The sequence below is a fragment of the Rhineura floridana genome, chromosome 8 (genome assembly GCF_030035675.1).
Source record: "Rhineura floridana isolate rRhiFlo1 chromosome 8, rRhiFlo1.hap2, whole genome shotgun sequence".
In the NCBI taxonomy this organism is placed as follows: domain Eukaryota; kingdom Metazoa; phylum Chordata; class Lepidosauria; order Squamata; family Rhineuridae; genus Rhineura; species Rhineura floridana.
Genome location: NC_084487.1, coordinates 109,570,101 through 109,585,668, shown reverse-complemented (window position 1 = coordinate 109,585,668; position 15,568 = coordinate 109,570,101). Strand labels below are relative to the sequence as shown.

Sequence of the window (15,568 nt, the reverse complement as noted above, 5' to 3'; positions counted from 1 at the left end):
AAAACCAAGGATGAGGTATAAAATGTAGACAAAAATACTTTTGACAAAATGCCGTTTATATTTTATATATATGAGCCTGGGTAGGGAACATTTAATCTAGCCTACTTGCTTTCAGCAAGAAGGGTTAAGTGCCTTCAGGCTAGGGCAGTCACCAGAAGGCCACAGCAGAGACAGAGGAGCCTAGTGTTGTGGAGATGTTAGATGGGAGCTTTGGGGAGTAAAGATGGAGGCTCCTGAAGGCTGCAATTCTAAACACACTTACTAAGGGATTAAGCCCCATAGAACTCAACAGGACTGACTTCTAAGTAGATATAGTTTGGACTGTGCTGTTGGTAAACCTTGACTAGGGTTCTTCTGCAAAGACATCCATATCCAAGCAGGGTTGGCAACCCCCTGCCTGGAATACCCTGCACTTATCTTTTAATGTGGCTGCTCCAAATGTTTTTACAGATTTGACCCTTTACTTCAGAAAGAGGTCTGAAAAATGAGTAAGAGTAAGAAGTATCTTTTAAAAATGTTCTTTTCAATTCACTCTTGAATGAACATCATACCTAGGGCAGATCCACACCATTCCTTTAAAGCACATTCAACACCCATTTGAAGCACATGAATCCCACCACAGAATCATGGGAACTGCAGTTTGTTAAGAGTGGTGAGAACTATAACTGTGAGGGGGAAATGACACTTCCCAGAATTCTTTAGGGGAAGTCATGCGCTTTAAATGCGAGTTGAATGTGCTTTACACATATTGTGTGAATCCGCTTAATAAATTTTGCCTGCATGTAAATTGTTTTAATTAATTTTTCAAAATGGAAATAAGCTATAAAGTGTAGTGGGTGACCATGGGCTACTCACCATTTCTCAGCCTATCTGCCCCTCAGGATGAAAACAATGGAGAACCATGACTACCCCAAGGCATACTTAAAATGTAAAGGAAGTATTGTACAACCATAGTATGCAATTGGATACTTATAGGGACACAGCATGACAAAACTGGGTGGAAGTAAAAGTTCTACACTTAGGAAAAAGAAACCAAATGCACAGTTATAAGATGGGGGATACTTGGCTCAGCAGTACGACATGCAAGAAGGATCTTGGAATTGTTGTTGATCACAAGCTGAATATGAGCCAACAGTGTGATGTGGCTGCAAAAAAGGCAAATGCTATATCAGGCTGCATTAACAGAAGTATAGTTTCCAAATCATGTGAAGTATTAGTTCCCCTCTATTCAGCACTGGTTAGGCCTCATCTTGAGTGCTGTGTCCAGTTCTGGTCTCTGCACTTCAAGAAGGATGCAGACAAACTGGAACAGGTTCAAAAGAGGGCAACAAGGATGATCAGGGGACTGGAAACAACACCCTATGAGGAGAGACTGAAGGAACTGGGCATATTTAACCTGGAGAAGAGAAGACTGAGGGGAGATATGATAGCACTCTTCAAGTACTTGAAAGGTTGCCACACAGAGGAGGGCCGGGATCTCTTCTCAATGATCCCAGAGTGCAGGACACAGAATAATGGGCTCAAGTTGCAAGAAGCCAGATTTCGACTGGACATCAGGAAAAGCTTCCTAACTGTTAGAGCCATACAACAATGGAACTAATTACTAGAGAGGTAGTGGGATCTCCGACACTGGAGGCATTCAAGAGGCAGCTGGACAGCCATCTGTCAGGAATGCTTTGATTTGGATTCCTGCATTGAGCAGGGGGTTGGACTTGATGGCCTTATAGGCCCCTTCCAACTCTACTATTCTATGATTCTATGAAAATATTTATATAAGCATGACTATCAAATATGTTTATTTATATAACCTGTAAATATATTTATAGTGCAATCCTATGTTTGTTTACTCAGAAGCAAGTCCCAATGTATTCAATGGGGCTTACTCAACCAGGGAAAACTGCAGCCTCAAGTGATAAGGAACTTGTTCTTTTAACAAGTCCTTTAAGTTGAGACCTTATCCCAGTCTGCGTCTGTGTTGAAATTGCTTTTTAATACGTTTTTAAATTTTTTCTTTAAAAAAATGTTTTTAAAGATGATTTGTTTTAATATATTTTAAAGTCTGTTTTTATGATTTTTAAAGTGTTTTTAGTGCTTTTGTTTGCTGCCCTGGGCTCCTACTGGGAGGAAGGGTGGGATATAAATAAAATAATAAAAATAAATAAATAAACTTCATTCATTTTTTTAAAAAATGAGTATTAGTTTCCTACATAATAAAAACTGTGATAAACCCTGCCTAATTTCTTTAAAAATAGGGTTGGAGGGAGAGAGATTTACAACACAAACACAAGTCTGCAGTTTACTCACAATCATGAAAGGGCGGGGTTGCAGCCAGAGCTTTGAAAAGTTACTTTAAACTACAACTCCCATCAGCCCCAGCCAGCATGGCCACTGGATTGGGCTGATGGGAGTTGTAGCTAGAGCATGATCTGTTTAAAAAAAAGTTGTGCAGGGGGGGTTACGTTTTGGTGTATATCTCGGGAATTAGACCACCTAGAAACTTTTTTTAAAAAAAAATTGAAGCAGAGAGTCCAGAGAGTAAGGGGTGGTAGCCAGAGAGCCGGAGCCCCCCCCCCCAAAACCAGAGACGCCGAAAACACACACACCGGGGCACACACACACACAAATCATCGTCACTCACCTCCACAGCTCTTCGCCATTCTGCCTTCCTTGCCCTGGCTTTTTCCTCCAGCGTCCATTTTTTCCTCTCAGAGTCAGACGCTAGCAGGCTCCCCCTGCCTATTCATCTCTTCTATCGTGCCTCCTAACACAGATCACGAGGGAAGAGACAGTCTGCGCAGAGGTCCAATCAGTGTGAGGCACATGTCTTGTGTTAACCAATCACAGCCAGGAGCTGACTTCCCCTTGTTCCCGCCCCCAAGTAACGTCCAACCTAACGTGGAAACGTTAAAGTTGAAGCTGAAAAGTAGGGAAATTACTATTCGTTCCGTTACTTGCCAAATGTAATGGAATTACCCACTCGTTATTTAAAATTGTAATGAATTAAAAGTAACTCGTTAAAAATAACGAGTTACTTCCAAGCTCTGGGTGAAGCTGTCTCTTTCTGCTCAGTGTCACTTTTGTATCGTTGCACGCCACCCCAATCTCCAAGCTGTGAGATTTCCAGGGTCCCTGTGCTCGCCCTGGGTTTGGTTTCCTTGGGAAGAAGGTCAGTGGAGACTGTGGTGTCTTTATGAAATATGGTTTATTTATTTACACACATTCCAACCTGAGTTTAGGATGGAGGGGTTCGAGGCATCAGCAGTCCAATCTCCAGCTTTTCTATCAGGGTTGCAGGAGGCATCCTAAAGCCATGGCGCAGAGAGCCAGTCTCTCTGCCTGCCTCTGGCCCCCAGCCTTTATCAGACACAACTCAAAACACAAGCCTCTCCTAGGCCCCAGGAGGGGAGGGGCTCTTCTGAAGGGTTTCAGTGACAAAAGGGTCTTCCTGGCCCATTCACCAGTTGCTGGATAGACCCATTAACAAACCTGGCCACTCTATTAGCTTAACAAAAGAAACTCATCTGACCAGCAGAGTGAGTTTCTCACCCCAAGGCACAGGATTCCAAATCAAAGGGTGGAAGGGGACTCATAGGAATTATCCATTCCAACCCGCAAACTTACAACAGTATGTCTTTTATTCATAATTCTATTCCTGTGTTTAATCTGTAAATATTTTTCTGGGGATTTTTTGCATCTCCTAGAAATGGCACTTTAATACCTAGTTAAATATGTATTTTAATATGTTTAAACTGCCAAGCATTGTATCACAACATTTGGAGTGTGAAATCCAGGGAATAAGTAAGTTCTGATCTGCATATTAGTCTGAGAAGTGCAGATCAGGTCATATAGAACGTCACAAAGATCAAATTCCTCAAGTGTCACTAGTCCTGCTTAATGGGTTCAAATAAGTGGGTCTTCCAAGCTCCTGGAATATCTCAAACCTATTTGCCTTGAACAATGTACTTCTAACAAGTCCTCGCTGCATGATTGGTTCTGGCATCTGCATCTTTTAGAGTTTCTCTACAGATTTCATAAAATGTGGTAGAAGAATTCTGGACTGTATTCAGGCTTGCAGCCAGGGGAAGCAAATGGGGGTGGTGCCCCCCCTAGGAGTTTTTGGAGAAATTGTCTTCTTTTTAATTTGTGACATGACAGACAATGACAGAGTCCATTTAAAGAAAGATAGCCTGTTTGGGAATTAAGAATAGGACTCTATGAAAAATTCAGTAAGCAAGACAGGGCGAGTTCACAACAAGACTCATCTGGAAGAGCCAAAAGTCTGCTCGTTCAAGACTTCCCTGAATGAGGATGGATTCTTCATGATTACAATCACCCTATAATTACTTAAGTGATCCTGAAAAAAATGGCCCTTGAAGAGTTAAATATTAGAACTTTGTATTATGGGATAGAGTTAAACTCGACTTTCCTTTGCTCTGCTTTTCATTTTCAGTGGTGTTCTCTACCCAGCCAACAATAAAGAAGCATGCTTGTTTGCCTGCAATAAGAAGTAAGAGTTTGTTTATTCTGCAGTTATTATGATGAGTAGAGCAGGAATGGGTGCTTATTGCTAAAGGGTGAAATAAACGTGATCTGAAAAAATGGCTACCCTTTACTCTTTTAAAGCACTCGCTATACTCACAATCAAAGTGGGTATTTTTTTCCTTCTTTTTCTTGGTTACTTGATGAAAACAGCCCTAGAGGAATAGAAATATTGCTGTGTACACTACAGTTAGCTAGCTGGCAGACAGGACAACTGGGCTGTAACTCAGGCCTAATTTCTGATTTTCCCAATATGTGCAGCTCAGCATGAGGTCTTTTCCAGGTTTCTGGACAGAAAAATCAACCAAGCAACCAGTTAAAAAAAATCCAATTGCTTTTCACAATTAAGTTTCCAATTGCTTAATCTTTTATACAGCAGCCAGTTAACAAGTTTTCCCTTGATTGTCCAACAGGAAGGAAAATCTAAAAGCCAGGAACAAGAGTAGAAGGAGGGACTCTCAAGGAGGAGTTAACAAACACACCCAATAGTATTTATTCTCTCTCACCCCTTCTCTAAACTTGTAGTATGGACAGGTTTGTTTTTCAGGTGGTCTCAGAGAGTCTTAATGCAGCATCAAGGCCAAGCTCAAGAGCTCACTGTCTTTACCAAAGTAGTTCAGTTCATGAATAATCAGAACACAGGGACAGACCACAGGTGAAAGAGGACTGTTGCTACAGGCAAAATCAAGCTTTTGAGGCTGGTATTCCAGAGCACTTCTCAAAAAGGGGTGCGACAATTCAAAATATTAAACTTCATTCATGTAAGTTAAGACACTCTCTGGAGGGAGGAACAGTGACAGGGAAGGTCACTCCCTTTCCCTGGCCTGGCCCTCGCATCTTCTTCACCAGTGAGGGGGAGGATTGGATGGCGCTATGTGCCTCTCCCCCCAAAATATCCCATCCAGAAATGTGGCTGCTCCACCTAACAAGGAAGGCTGGCTACAGGGCTGACTATACTATTCCAGACCTTTTGAGGAGGGTAATAATTTTGAATACTCCTCCCTCTTAAATCATTCCAGGGAAGAAGGCTTGGCCTAGTCTCCTCCCTGACTCTGTAGTTGACTAGTCAATGCTCAACATTGGTCCAGATTCCTAATATCTTATGTCCAGAATTTATTGAGCAGTCTCGCTTGCAAGGTGTTTATTCACCTTTCCATTAATCATATGTTCAGCTCACACTTCTCGATGAATTTCCCCATCATTTTCCTAACTGCAAAAAGTCTGTTGCACTAGAGCGCCACAGTGCTGTAATCTACTTTAATTGCACAAACCTACATTTCTGGCATGGACTTGAATCCCTTCCACAAAATAGTGACATACTGGAGGCACCCCCCCCATAAAGCTTCCCTCAAACTTTCCACTGTTTGGGGAAGGGGAAAAACAGGAAGAGGGCATAGTGACAAAGTACAGAGCAGCGGATATGTGTCAGAGGGTTCTCCAGAGGAGTCAAAGAGGATGAGGAGCTGACATGAAGTGTGGGGTGAAGTATGGAAACACCAGGAATTTATTTATGTGTGTTGTGTTGCTTTTCTCCCTTTCTGCTGGCACCACTCTAGTTGCTTCTTCCAAAGGCTGGCTCAAGACGTTTCTTCTGTCTGTGGTGAAGACAGCACCCCTTCCATTCCGCCATACAAAAGCTGACTAGACTGGCTGTTGAATCTAGTGTCCATACAGGTGATGGGACAGCATCTTCCACTATACCTGAAGGCAGGAGGCTAATTTAAGGATGAAGGGCAGGTTGCACAGCACTGAAAGCTGTCTTCCAACCCCACTCACCTCCACTCCTACCATCTGCTGCCTTATTCTGCTTAATAGTTGACCCGACCCTGCTTCTCCCCCCACCCCATGATTGCTGATGTGTTTTGAACCCTCCCCATCATTATAACAGAGGGACAACTGCACGTTCTCTGTACAGTAAAGCAATCGGCAGAATGCCCCACAGAATTACTGATGGGATAAATCAGAATTTCTTTTGAAGCTGTGCTGAAAGCAGAAATGTACAACTGGAGAAGGTCCCTCTGGAGTTTTTGTTTTCTTTTGCAAAGCTAAGTTCTGGGGAAGAAGACTGCAAGTTATCACAGTGACAGTTACGTTTCTGGTGTGTGAAATAAACAGGCATTAGTAACGTTCATCTTCCTGGCAGAGAAACAGGAACATTCTTTAAAATATCTTCAGAAGGGAAATGAGGACCTTTCACAAAAATACTTTCACTACACTGTGGCCACATTCACACCATACATTTATTCCACTATTATTCCACTTTAAACAGTCATGGCTTCCCCCAAAGAATCCTGGGATGTGTAGTTTGTTACAGGTGTTGAGACTTTTTAGGAGACGCTGATTCCCCTCAAACAGCTACAATTCCTAATTCTCTGGAGAGAGGAAGAGACTGTTAAACCATTTGGGCAATTGTAGCTCTGAGAGAACAGAAGTCTCCTAACAGCTCCCAGCACCCTTCACAAACTACATGTCCCAGGAGTCTTTGGGGGAAGTCATGACTGTTTAAAGTGGAATGATAGTGGAATAAATGTATGGTGTGAATGTGGCCTGTGTTAGATGAGGACTGAAGAGTACTGAGTCCAGGTCACCACTCAGCGTGAAGTTCACTGGCTGGTTTTGGGCCAGTCACTATCTTCCAGCCTAATCTAACTCACAGGGTAGTTTTGAAGATAAAATGGGAGAGAACCATGTGCACAATTTGAACTTCTATGAGGAAATAAATAATACTCCCCACCTCCAATCTGACCCGCCCACCCCAGTGTTAGCCAAATCATGTCCCCTGTAGCTTTCTAAAACAGTAGTTAAGAAAACTGGCACAAATGGTAAGGAGCTGGGGCCCTTCCACCCTGACTAGCACGGTTACATTCTAGAAGATGATAAACAGTACCTTTTTTTGGCCTTTTCTAATAAAAACATGAAAATAGATAAGTATATATGAAGCAAATGATGGCTTCTTTTTGTCAGCTGTATCCATCATGCCTTAACAGAGTAAGGTTGCTATACTGTGCATGCCTTCTTGGAAGAAAACCCACAGAGTGTAGTATTTTAACAATTTTGTAAGTCGCCTAGAGTGGCCATTGGCCAGATAGGCGATGAAGAAATTAAATTTATTATTATTATTATTAGTAACATGCACAGGGCATGGAGCTTTTGTTTTAAAAGGCGGCAGAGAAAAGGGGAGCAAGATTGGTCCTAATGGCAGTGGTGGCTGGTGGTGCCCATTGGGATTGGTAAGGGGAAGGCAGGGAGGCTACAACAGGTGGAGCGAGAGCCTATGACAGGCAGAGCCAGCACATTCTAGTTGTTGAGTGTCACAAGGAGAACCCTGAGACCGAGGGGGAGGAAGGTGACAGGCAGTGCCACCCCTTGGGCTGATTTGTAAATAAGAAGGCAGGCAGGCAGGTAGGTGGGGGCAGGCTGAGATTGATGGGGCAATTTGATTGTTGGGAGATTGATGACACAATACTCCATGGGTCTATGTTCTACTTTTTGACTATTTTATTCCATCTGTTCTACTTTCTTACTGTTTTATTTTTTTATTGCACTTGTAGCCCATTTCAGGGCTTGTGATTGGAATGCATGACTCTCATCATTGCCCACTCACTCACACACTTTGCTGAATGGATGCTCAGGACATAAAAATTCCCATGAATAATAATAAGAAATAGAACAATCTTCAATGGAAGGTTTGTCACATACACCAGTGTTGTCAACTTTACAAATTAAGAGAAACTGTTGGTACTATTCAGCTGTTGAGTGCATAGTTGAACAGAGGCAGAGCAATTCTAACCACATCTATGAAGAAGTAAGTTCTACTTAATTCAGTGGAGCTCACTCGCAGGTAAGTGGTTTTAGAACTGCGGCTTTAGGTCTCATCCAAACGGAGCGGGATAATCCATGTTTTCCATATCCGGTTCATCATCAGACAGTCCTCACTTTGCCTGTTTGTTCACTCTTTCCCAATAAAAAAACCTGCTTTTTTTGCACCCACACATGCAGCGAGAGGACCCGTACTTCTCACTTTTTCCCACCTCCGCCCATAACACTCCCCCCTATCAGCCAATTGGTCCGAAAAAATATGATGTATGCTCCTCTCCCCCTTTGCAACAAAGCACAAGAAGGTGCATGTGCTTGAACGTACGAGCGCAAAAGTTTGAATTTCCTGACGGTTTGGTAGTGGCTGTAATGGAGTTCCTTGTCGCTCATCACTCTGGAGCAGCGCCGGCTGAGGGGTGTCTCCAGGTGCCCCTGACCATCCAGGGGGATTGTGGGCAGTGCATGGGATCAGCACTTGTAATCGCCGGGCGAATTCCCCTGTAACCCTTGGGCTCATTCACTGCAGGGTTCAGCCCCGGACTGTTATGCGGCTCGGAGGCAGGAATGCTGCCCCTGAGGGAAGCAAACAGCTCCCCCCCATGGGTGGCCACTCTTGGCTCTGGCAGGGAATGCGGGCAAACAGCCCCACATGCTGCTGTGTCAATCTGCGCTGAAGCAACCAGCACAGGCTTTGCGGTGTTCCCTTTGATAAAAGAAACATGCAAACCACTTATATGCCTATAATTCTTGTATTTTTATTTGTTTGTTTGTATTTGCGATATTTCGCAAAACCAACTGTATGCTTTTCTACCTTTAACGTTTCTGGAGATACACATGATTGCAATTCCACTTATTTCTCCAGAACAGCATGTAACGATGCATCATGTCTAGGAAGGTAGACCATCAGTCTCTATGGTTGCGGGTGGCTGAGACGCTCTAACAAACCACTTATATGCCAATAGTTCCTATGGGTTTTTTGCTTGTATTTGGATATTTCCCAAAAGCCATTGTATGCTTTTCAGCTCAGCTGGGCTGCAGAGAACCTGCAGGCTGTGGTTGAAATTGACAAGACTCAAAGCAAGTAGCCTTGCAGGCAGGAAAGCGAAATTGACTAAGGGCGCCTGAGTGTCTGTAATCCAAGAGGAAAGCCTCTATTTCTCTTCTCCCCCCCTCTCCCTAGACTCTGGATGCCTGGAAGCAAAGACCAATACCTTCAAGAAGGGCATTTGATGTGGGGGGTGAGGGGGTGGGAGGTGGAGGTTAGGCAAAGATAAATATTTTCTCCCTTGAAAAAGTTTACAAACAACCACAATTGCAGATCTCACCCTGAGTGGCTGCCCAGTTTGCAGGCTGGCTAAAAATTAACCGCTGTTGCTGCTTCTGCGCAAATGCGCTTTTTTGCATCTGCACAGTAGAAGTTGCAGGCCCCCCCCCCCAACACCACACCATTGCTCTGATAGGTTCCTTTTCCCCCCCCGGACATTCCTGCACCTGCGCAACAGTGGAAATACGTGATTGGCTGAGAATGAGGGAAGGGATATGGGGAACCTCCCATCAAACGCCCACAGCTGTAAAGTCCACGGTATTGCATCCGAGCGCCTGAAGGTACAGCGGATGATTCCCGGTTTAAAAAAGCAAATTGCATGATTTGTGGTATTGCAGGAGCGGATTTAACTGCGCGAAAATGTGCAGCGTGCGGCATCATATGGACGACCGAAAAATAATGAAAACACAAAGCGATCATGTCACACATTTTACAGTCGTCTGGATGAGCCTTTAGTCTGTGTTAGGTACGCTCTCCAGCCACTTCCCTCAAAGCTCCAGGAAGCAGCCTTGGCCTCCTGCTTCTCAATCTAACCCTGGGAAGAGGGGGAGAGAGAGAGAACCCGGCAAAACAGATCAGAGCAACCAAAAGATTGGTTGTACCACAGGATATTGTACAAAACCCCATGCAATCCTTCTTCCACCTTCTAAAGTACCAAGCAGCTGCTGGGAAACTCGCCTCCCTTCAAGCTTTATGAATCTTCAGTAAGGTGGTATTCCCGCCCTTGCCCCTCACTTCTTTCCTCAGCCTTTTCGTTGAGGAGGCAAGATTCATGGTAATCCCTTTGAACCACGATTTCACTCCCCACTATTCCCTTGCAGGAGAGACATGCTTCATGAGGAGCAGGGGCCGGTAAAAAATATTGGCAACCCTGCCGATGAGGGGTCAGCACCAAGCAAAGCAAGCTCAAGAGCACCCCTTTCATCAGGGCCCTCAAATTCTCTTTCATTGCATTTTTTAAACTTATTATTTAGCACTTAAGTTTTCCTAGCGCCGGGTCCACCAAGAGAGAGACACCCCCCTCCAAAAAATCCGGACCTCGCCTGCTTTCCCGTCTTGCCGTTATTGCATTTGCAACGCAGCAGCAGCAGCAGCCTGCGCGGCGCAAGGTTGTCATGGTTTCTCGGGTCACATGCGCGCGAGGTTTCCCCCAGCGCTGGGGGCGGGAGATGCGGCTGCAGCCGCCGTGGGGACTGGCTCCTTCCTCGCTGCTGCACGGAGCTGGCGAAAAGACCCAGAGGGGAAGCAACAGCAACTGCAAGCTGCTCTTTAGTTTTTGCAAACCCGCTCTGGGCATTTTCTCCGTAGCTTGGCGGGGGTAAGGGGGTGGCTCGGGACCCCGCTGGGCTTCCCCCCGCTTCCTGCCCCCGCCCCACCGCATCCCCGGGATGAGCATTTCCGTCCCGGAGGGGTTGACGGAGCTGCTGCAAGGCTTCACCGTGGAGGTGCTGCGGAGCCAGCCCGGGGACCTGCTGGAATTCGCCCTCCAGTACTTCGGACGCCTCAAGGCCGAGGCTGTTGCTGCGGCGGGTCAGGAGGCAGGAGGAGAGGAGCCGGGCGAGGAGAAGGAGGAGGAAGGCAAGGCAAGCGCCGGCCACCGCCACAATGCAGCGTCGCCTGGTCCCGAGAGGGGGAGCCGCCTGCAGCTCCGCAGGGCCCCTTCCGAGAGCCGCAGAGGGGTCAACTTCGCCGAAGAGTCTATGCAGACCGATTCCGAGAGCGGCGAAGGGGACGACGACGAGGCGACGGAAGAATTCACGGGTAAGCTCAGCCTTCGTCAGAATCCTCTGCCCCCCGAAGAGAGAGGGGGTGATGGAGGGCAGGCAGAGCGACGGCTTGAAGGGTGTTTCTAACCCCGTCTTCCTAGGCGCGAGGAAACGGGGCGGGCTGGGGGGCGCCGAGGCACACGCCCTTTTTTCGGAGTTCAGAGGTAGAGAAGAAATCAACCTAGCACTGGGATGCTGGGAGGCGGGACTGCCAACCTTCTCCCCCTTCAATGGTTTTGTATAAGAGGGAACAAAGCCAGTGCAGTAAAAGCTTCATTTCTGCCAGTGCTGCACTAAACCGCTTAGAAGCCTATTTTGGTATTAAGCGGTATATAAATTAATAGGTAAGTGAATAATAAGTAAACCCAGCAACCCTGGAAAGTGGAGGTGCGGCTCATGTTCCTGTGTAACTGCCAGTTCAGGAGTTGGGTACCTGCTTCTCCCAAACTGCTAGGGCAGATTAGTCACGGAAACCTATAACGATGGAAGCAGCAATCCAAACCAGTCAAGCTGGCCTTGGTTTGTTGAATGACAAAGTTCTAAGATCTGAACAGGGTGGTTCATGACAGATGCTCTTGGAGGTCACTGATTCATAGGGTCGCCATAAGGCGTAATCGACTTGAAGGCACATAACAACAAATTTTCCTAAGGGTTCAGATGGGGAAAGGGTTAACACCAGATCTTAACCTTAACAGAGTGATGTCTTCCTCTGAGCATATTTACATTCCCTTACCTTGACAATTAAGACTTGGCTAACCTCCACAAATTTGGGATTGGGACAAGATTTAAAAGTAACGTTCCTCTCCCTACAAATAGGGCACCCCAACATTTCACTCTCTCACTCTTTAGTTAGCATTATGCTTTCCTAAGTTTGGAGAAGCCTTGAGAAGTACTGTTTCATTGTGTTTTGAGTAAGCATAGTTAGAATCAAGCTGGCAGTCTTGTAAGCTGACCTTTCAGAAGATAATGTTTCATGCAAAAGGGTTTCTTGAATGGTGGTGGTTGATTTTGTTTGTGTTTTCTCTTTCTTGGAAGCACACCAGGGTAACTTGCTTAGCAACAAGTATTGGGTGGGAAATACATTGATAACTTATTGTAATATATTAATCACAGTGACTGTTCTGTCACTATGAAATATGACATTTCCTAAAAAGAGGCTTGGACTTTAAAAGGAACGTAGACAAACAAAGGTAGAGAGTGTACAGATGTAAAAAGCTGAAAATGGATTGGTTTGGGGTGGGGAGCGTTCAGCCAAGAGCTACTGTAGGGGCTTTAATTGACTGTAGGAGAATGTGGCAGTGTTTGTCCCATTTTCTTTTTATCTGGAACTTAGATAATCTATTCCATTATTCTACATAGTGAGCCAGTGAACTAAGTCTTACAGATGTTTTGTATGTGTTGGTTTGCCCCCAGGTGTCTGTTTCCATGACTAGTGTACGTATTTGATACTCATGTTTATTGCATTCACATTATCACATTTTAAGCAGGTATGTAAGATATCTTCCAGTATACACCAGGTGATGAAGCACTGAGATTTCAAGGTTAACAAGATAATATTTCTTACGACTTTGATGCAAAACTGATGAGCCAGAGAATAGACTCACCTTGTAGTCTGGGATCATTCAAACACAGATACTAAAGCCTGGCTTATCCATGCAGCAGAATATGGTGGTAGAGCAGATTGTACCACTATACATTGCAGGTGGTGAATCAACATTTTTGGGACTTGCTTGCATTTTTAAAAATGCTTCCTGTTTAGCAGGCTGGGTTAGAACAGCTGTCTCTGATTTTATTTATTTATACAGTGCCTTGCAAAAGTAATCAGATCCCTGATCAATGTTCTCATATTACTGAACTACAAATGGTACATTGTAATTTTGTTCTGTATATTTTACTTTGAAACATTGAAACTCAAAATCAATTATTGTAAGGTGACATTGTTTTTATGTTGGAAAATGTTTGTAAGAAACAGAAAAACCTGAAACACTGCTTGCATAAATATTCAGTCCCTGTGCTGTGGAAGTTCCTAGTTTACACAGATGAAAGAAATTGTCCTATCGAGGACACAGTTACCTTACCATTGGCTTCTACCTGTGAACCATTAAAGTCACTGTCACATTGTCAGGATAAAAATCCCGCTGTTGAAGGATCATTGGTCAGGCTGTGGATCTGAAAGTAAATGAAGACCAAAGAACATTTTACAGAAGTGAGAAATAATGTAATACAAATGTATAGATTAGGAAAGGATGCAAAATATCACTGAACACTAAAGTCAGGATCATTCAGCATGCTATTCCTGATCTCTATGTATGGATGTGAAAGTTGGACAGTGAAAAAAGCAGATAAGAGAAAAATCAACTCATTTGAAATGTGGTGTTGGAGGAGAGCTTTGCAGATACCATTGTCCGCAAAAAAGACATAATTGGGTATTAGAACAAATTAAATCAGAACGGTCACTTTTATTTATTTATTTATTTAAAATATTTCTATCCTGCCCTTCTATCCTATAATAGAGCACTCAGGGTAGCTTACAATAAAATCGAGCCCATACATAATAAAATTGTACACAACAAAAATCACAAAAACATTAAAATAAATTAAAATACATAAAATGCAATTAAAATACATCAAATAATATATATACATACACACACACACACACATACACATATATATGCATATATAGGGAGTGGTACTGAAGGGACTTCTGAGGTAAAAATTAACATAGAAGGCATAAAATCAGTGTCAGGCTCTACCTTCAGTCTCTCCCAAAGGCTCTCCAGAACAAGATTGTTTTCAGAAGTCTCAGGAAAACCATCAGGGAGGGAGCAGAGTGGGCTTCTTGGGGAGGGTATTCCAAAGCTTGGGGGCCACAGCTGAAAAGGCTCTCTCCTGCGTGCCTGTCAGTCTTACATCTTTCACTCCAGGCACACAGAGGAGACCCGAGGCAGATAATCTTAAATCCCAGGCAGGTACATATGGGCATAAGCAGCCCCTCAGGTACATTGGTCCAAGACCGTTTAGGGCTTTAAAGGTCAGAACCAGCACTTTGAATTGGGCCCGGAAACAAATTGGGAGCCAATGGAGTCAATAAAGCACAGAGGTGATATGCTCCCTGCGCCATGCTCCAGTTAACATTTTGACTGCTGCATTTTGAACCAACTGTAATTTCCAAACCATTTTCAAAGGCAGCCCCACATAGAGTGCATTACAGTAATCAAGCCTCAATGTCACCAATGCATGTGTCACTGTGGCCAAGTCAACTGCTTCCAGGAACGGACTCAGCTGGTAGACCAGTTTGAGTTGGCCAAAAGCACTCCTGGCTACTGCAGCCACCTGATATTCAAGCAGCAGGGAGGATCCAAGAGGACTCCCAAACTGTGGAGCTGCTCCTTCAAGGAGAGTGCAACCCCATCCAGAATCGGTTGCAACCCCTATCCCTGGTGCAGTTTTCCCCTTGCCAGCAACACTTCTGTCTTGTCTAGATTAAGTTTCAGTTTGTTAGCCCACATCCAGCCCTTCACAGCCTCCAGGCACCGGTTTAGAATGAGCACTCCCTCCCTGCAATCAGGTGGTAGGGAGAGATAGAGTTAGAGAAGCTAAAATGATGAAACGGAGGTTATCATACTTTGGACACATCATGAGAAGACATGATTCACTAGAAAAGACAATAATGCTGGGGGAAAACAGAAGGGAGTAGAAAAAGAGGAAGGCCAAACAAGAGATGGATTGATTCCATAAAGGAAGCCACAGACCTGAACTTACAAGATCTGAACAGGGTGGTTCACCACAGATGCTCTTCAAGGTCACTGATTCATAGCGTCACCATAAGTCGTAGTCGACTTGAAGGCACATAACAACAACAAACAAAATTATATCCAAGCGGTTGGATATCACAGTGAGCACAGTTGGACAATAATCAAGAAGTAGAAGTGCATCACACCATTCAGTCACTGCCAAGAAAAGGCCGTCCCTCAAAACTCAGCGCTCGAACTTGTGAGAGAAGCCACAGAGAGGCTAGCAATCACTTTGAAGGAGCTATAGAGTTCAGTGGCTGGGAGTGGAGTAATGGTGCACCAGTCAACTGTATCAAGAGCTCTGCTTAACACTGGCCTGTATGGGA

At 44.5% G+C, this 15,568-nt stretch overlaps 1 protein-coding gene across 2 annotated transcripts in view; it reads left to right on the top strand.

Moving 5' to 3' along the window:
• The first annotated feature begins 10,834 nt into the window (after window positions 1-10,834).
• The window catches only part of PRKAR2B (protein kinase cAMP-dependent type II regulatory subunit beta), a 128,711-nt gene continuing 123,977 nt past the window's right edge, over window positions 10,835-15,568 (top strand). For both annotated transcript variants that reach the window (XM_061640376.1, XM_061640377.1), the window contains exon 1: window positions 10,835-11,440. In XM_061640376.1, coding sequence (XP_061496360.1) covers window positions 11,068-11,440 — 373 coding nt within the window. In that variant the 5' untranslated portion in view covers window positions 10,835-11,067. The remainder of the gene's footprint in view (window positions 11,441-15,568) is intronic.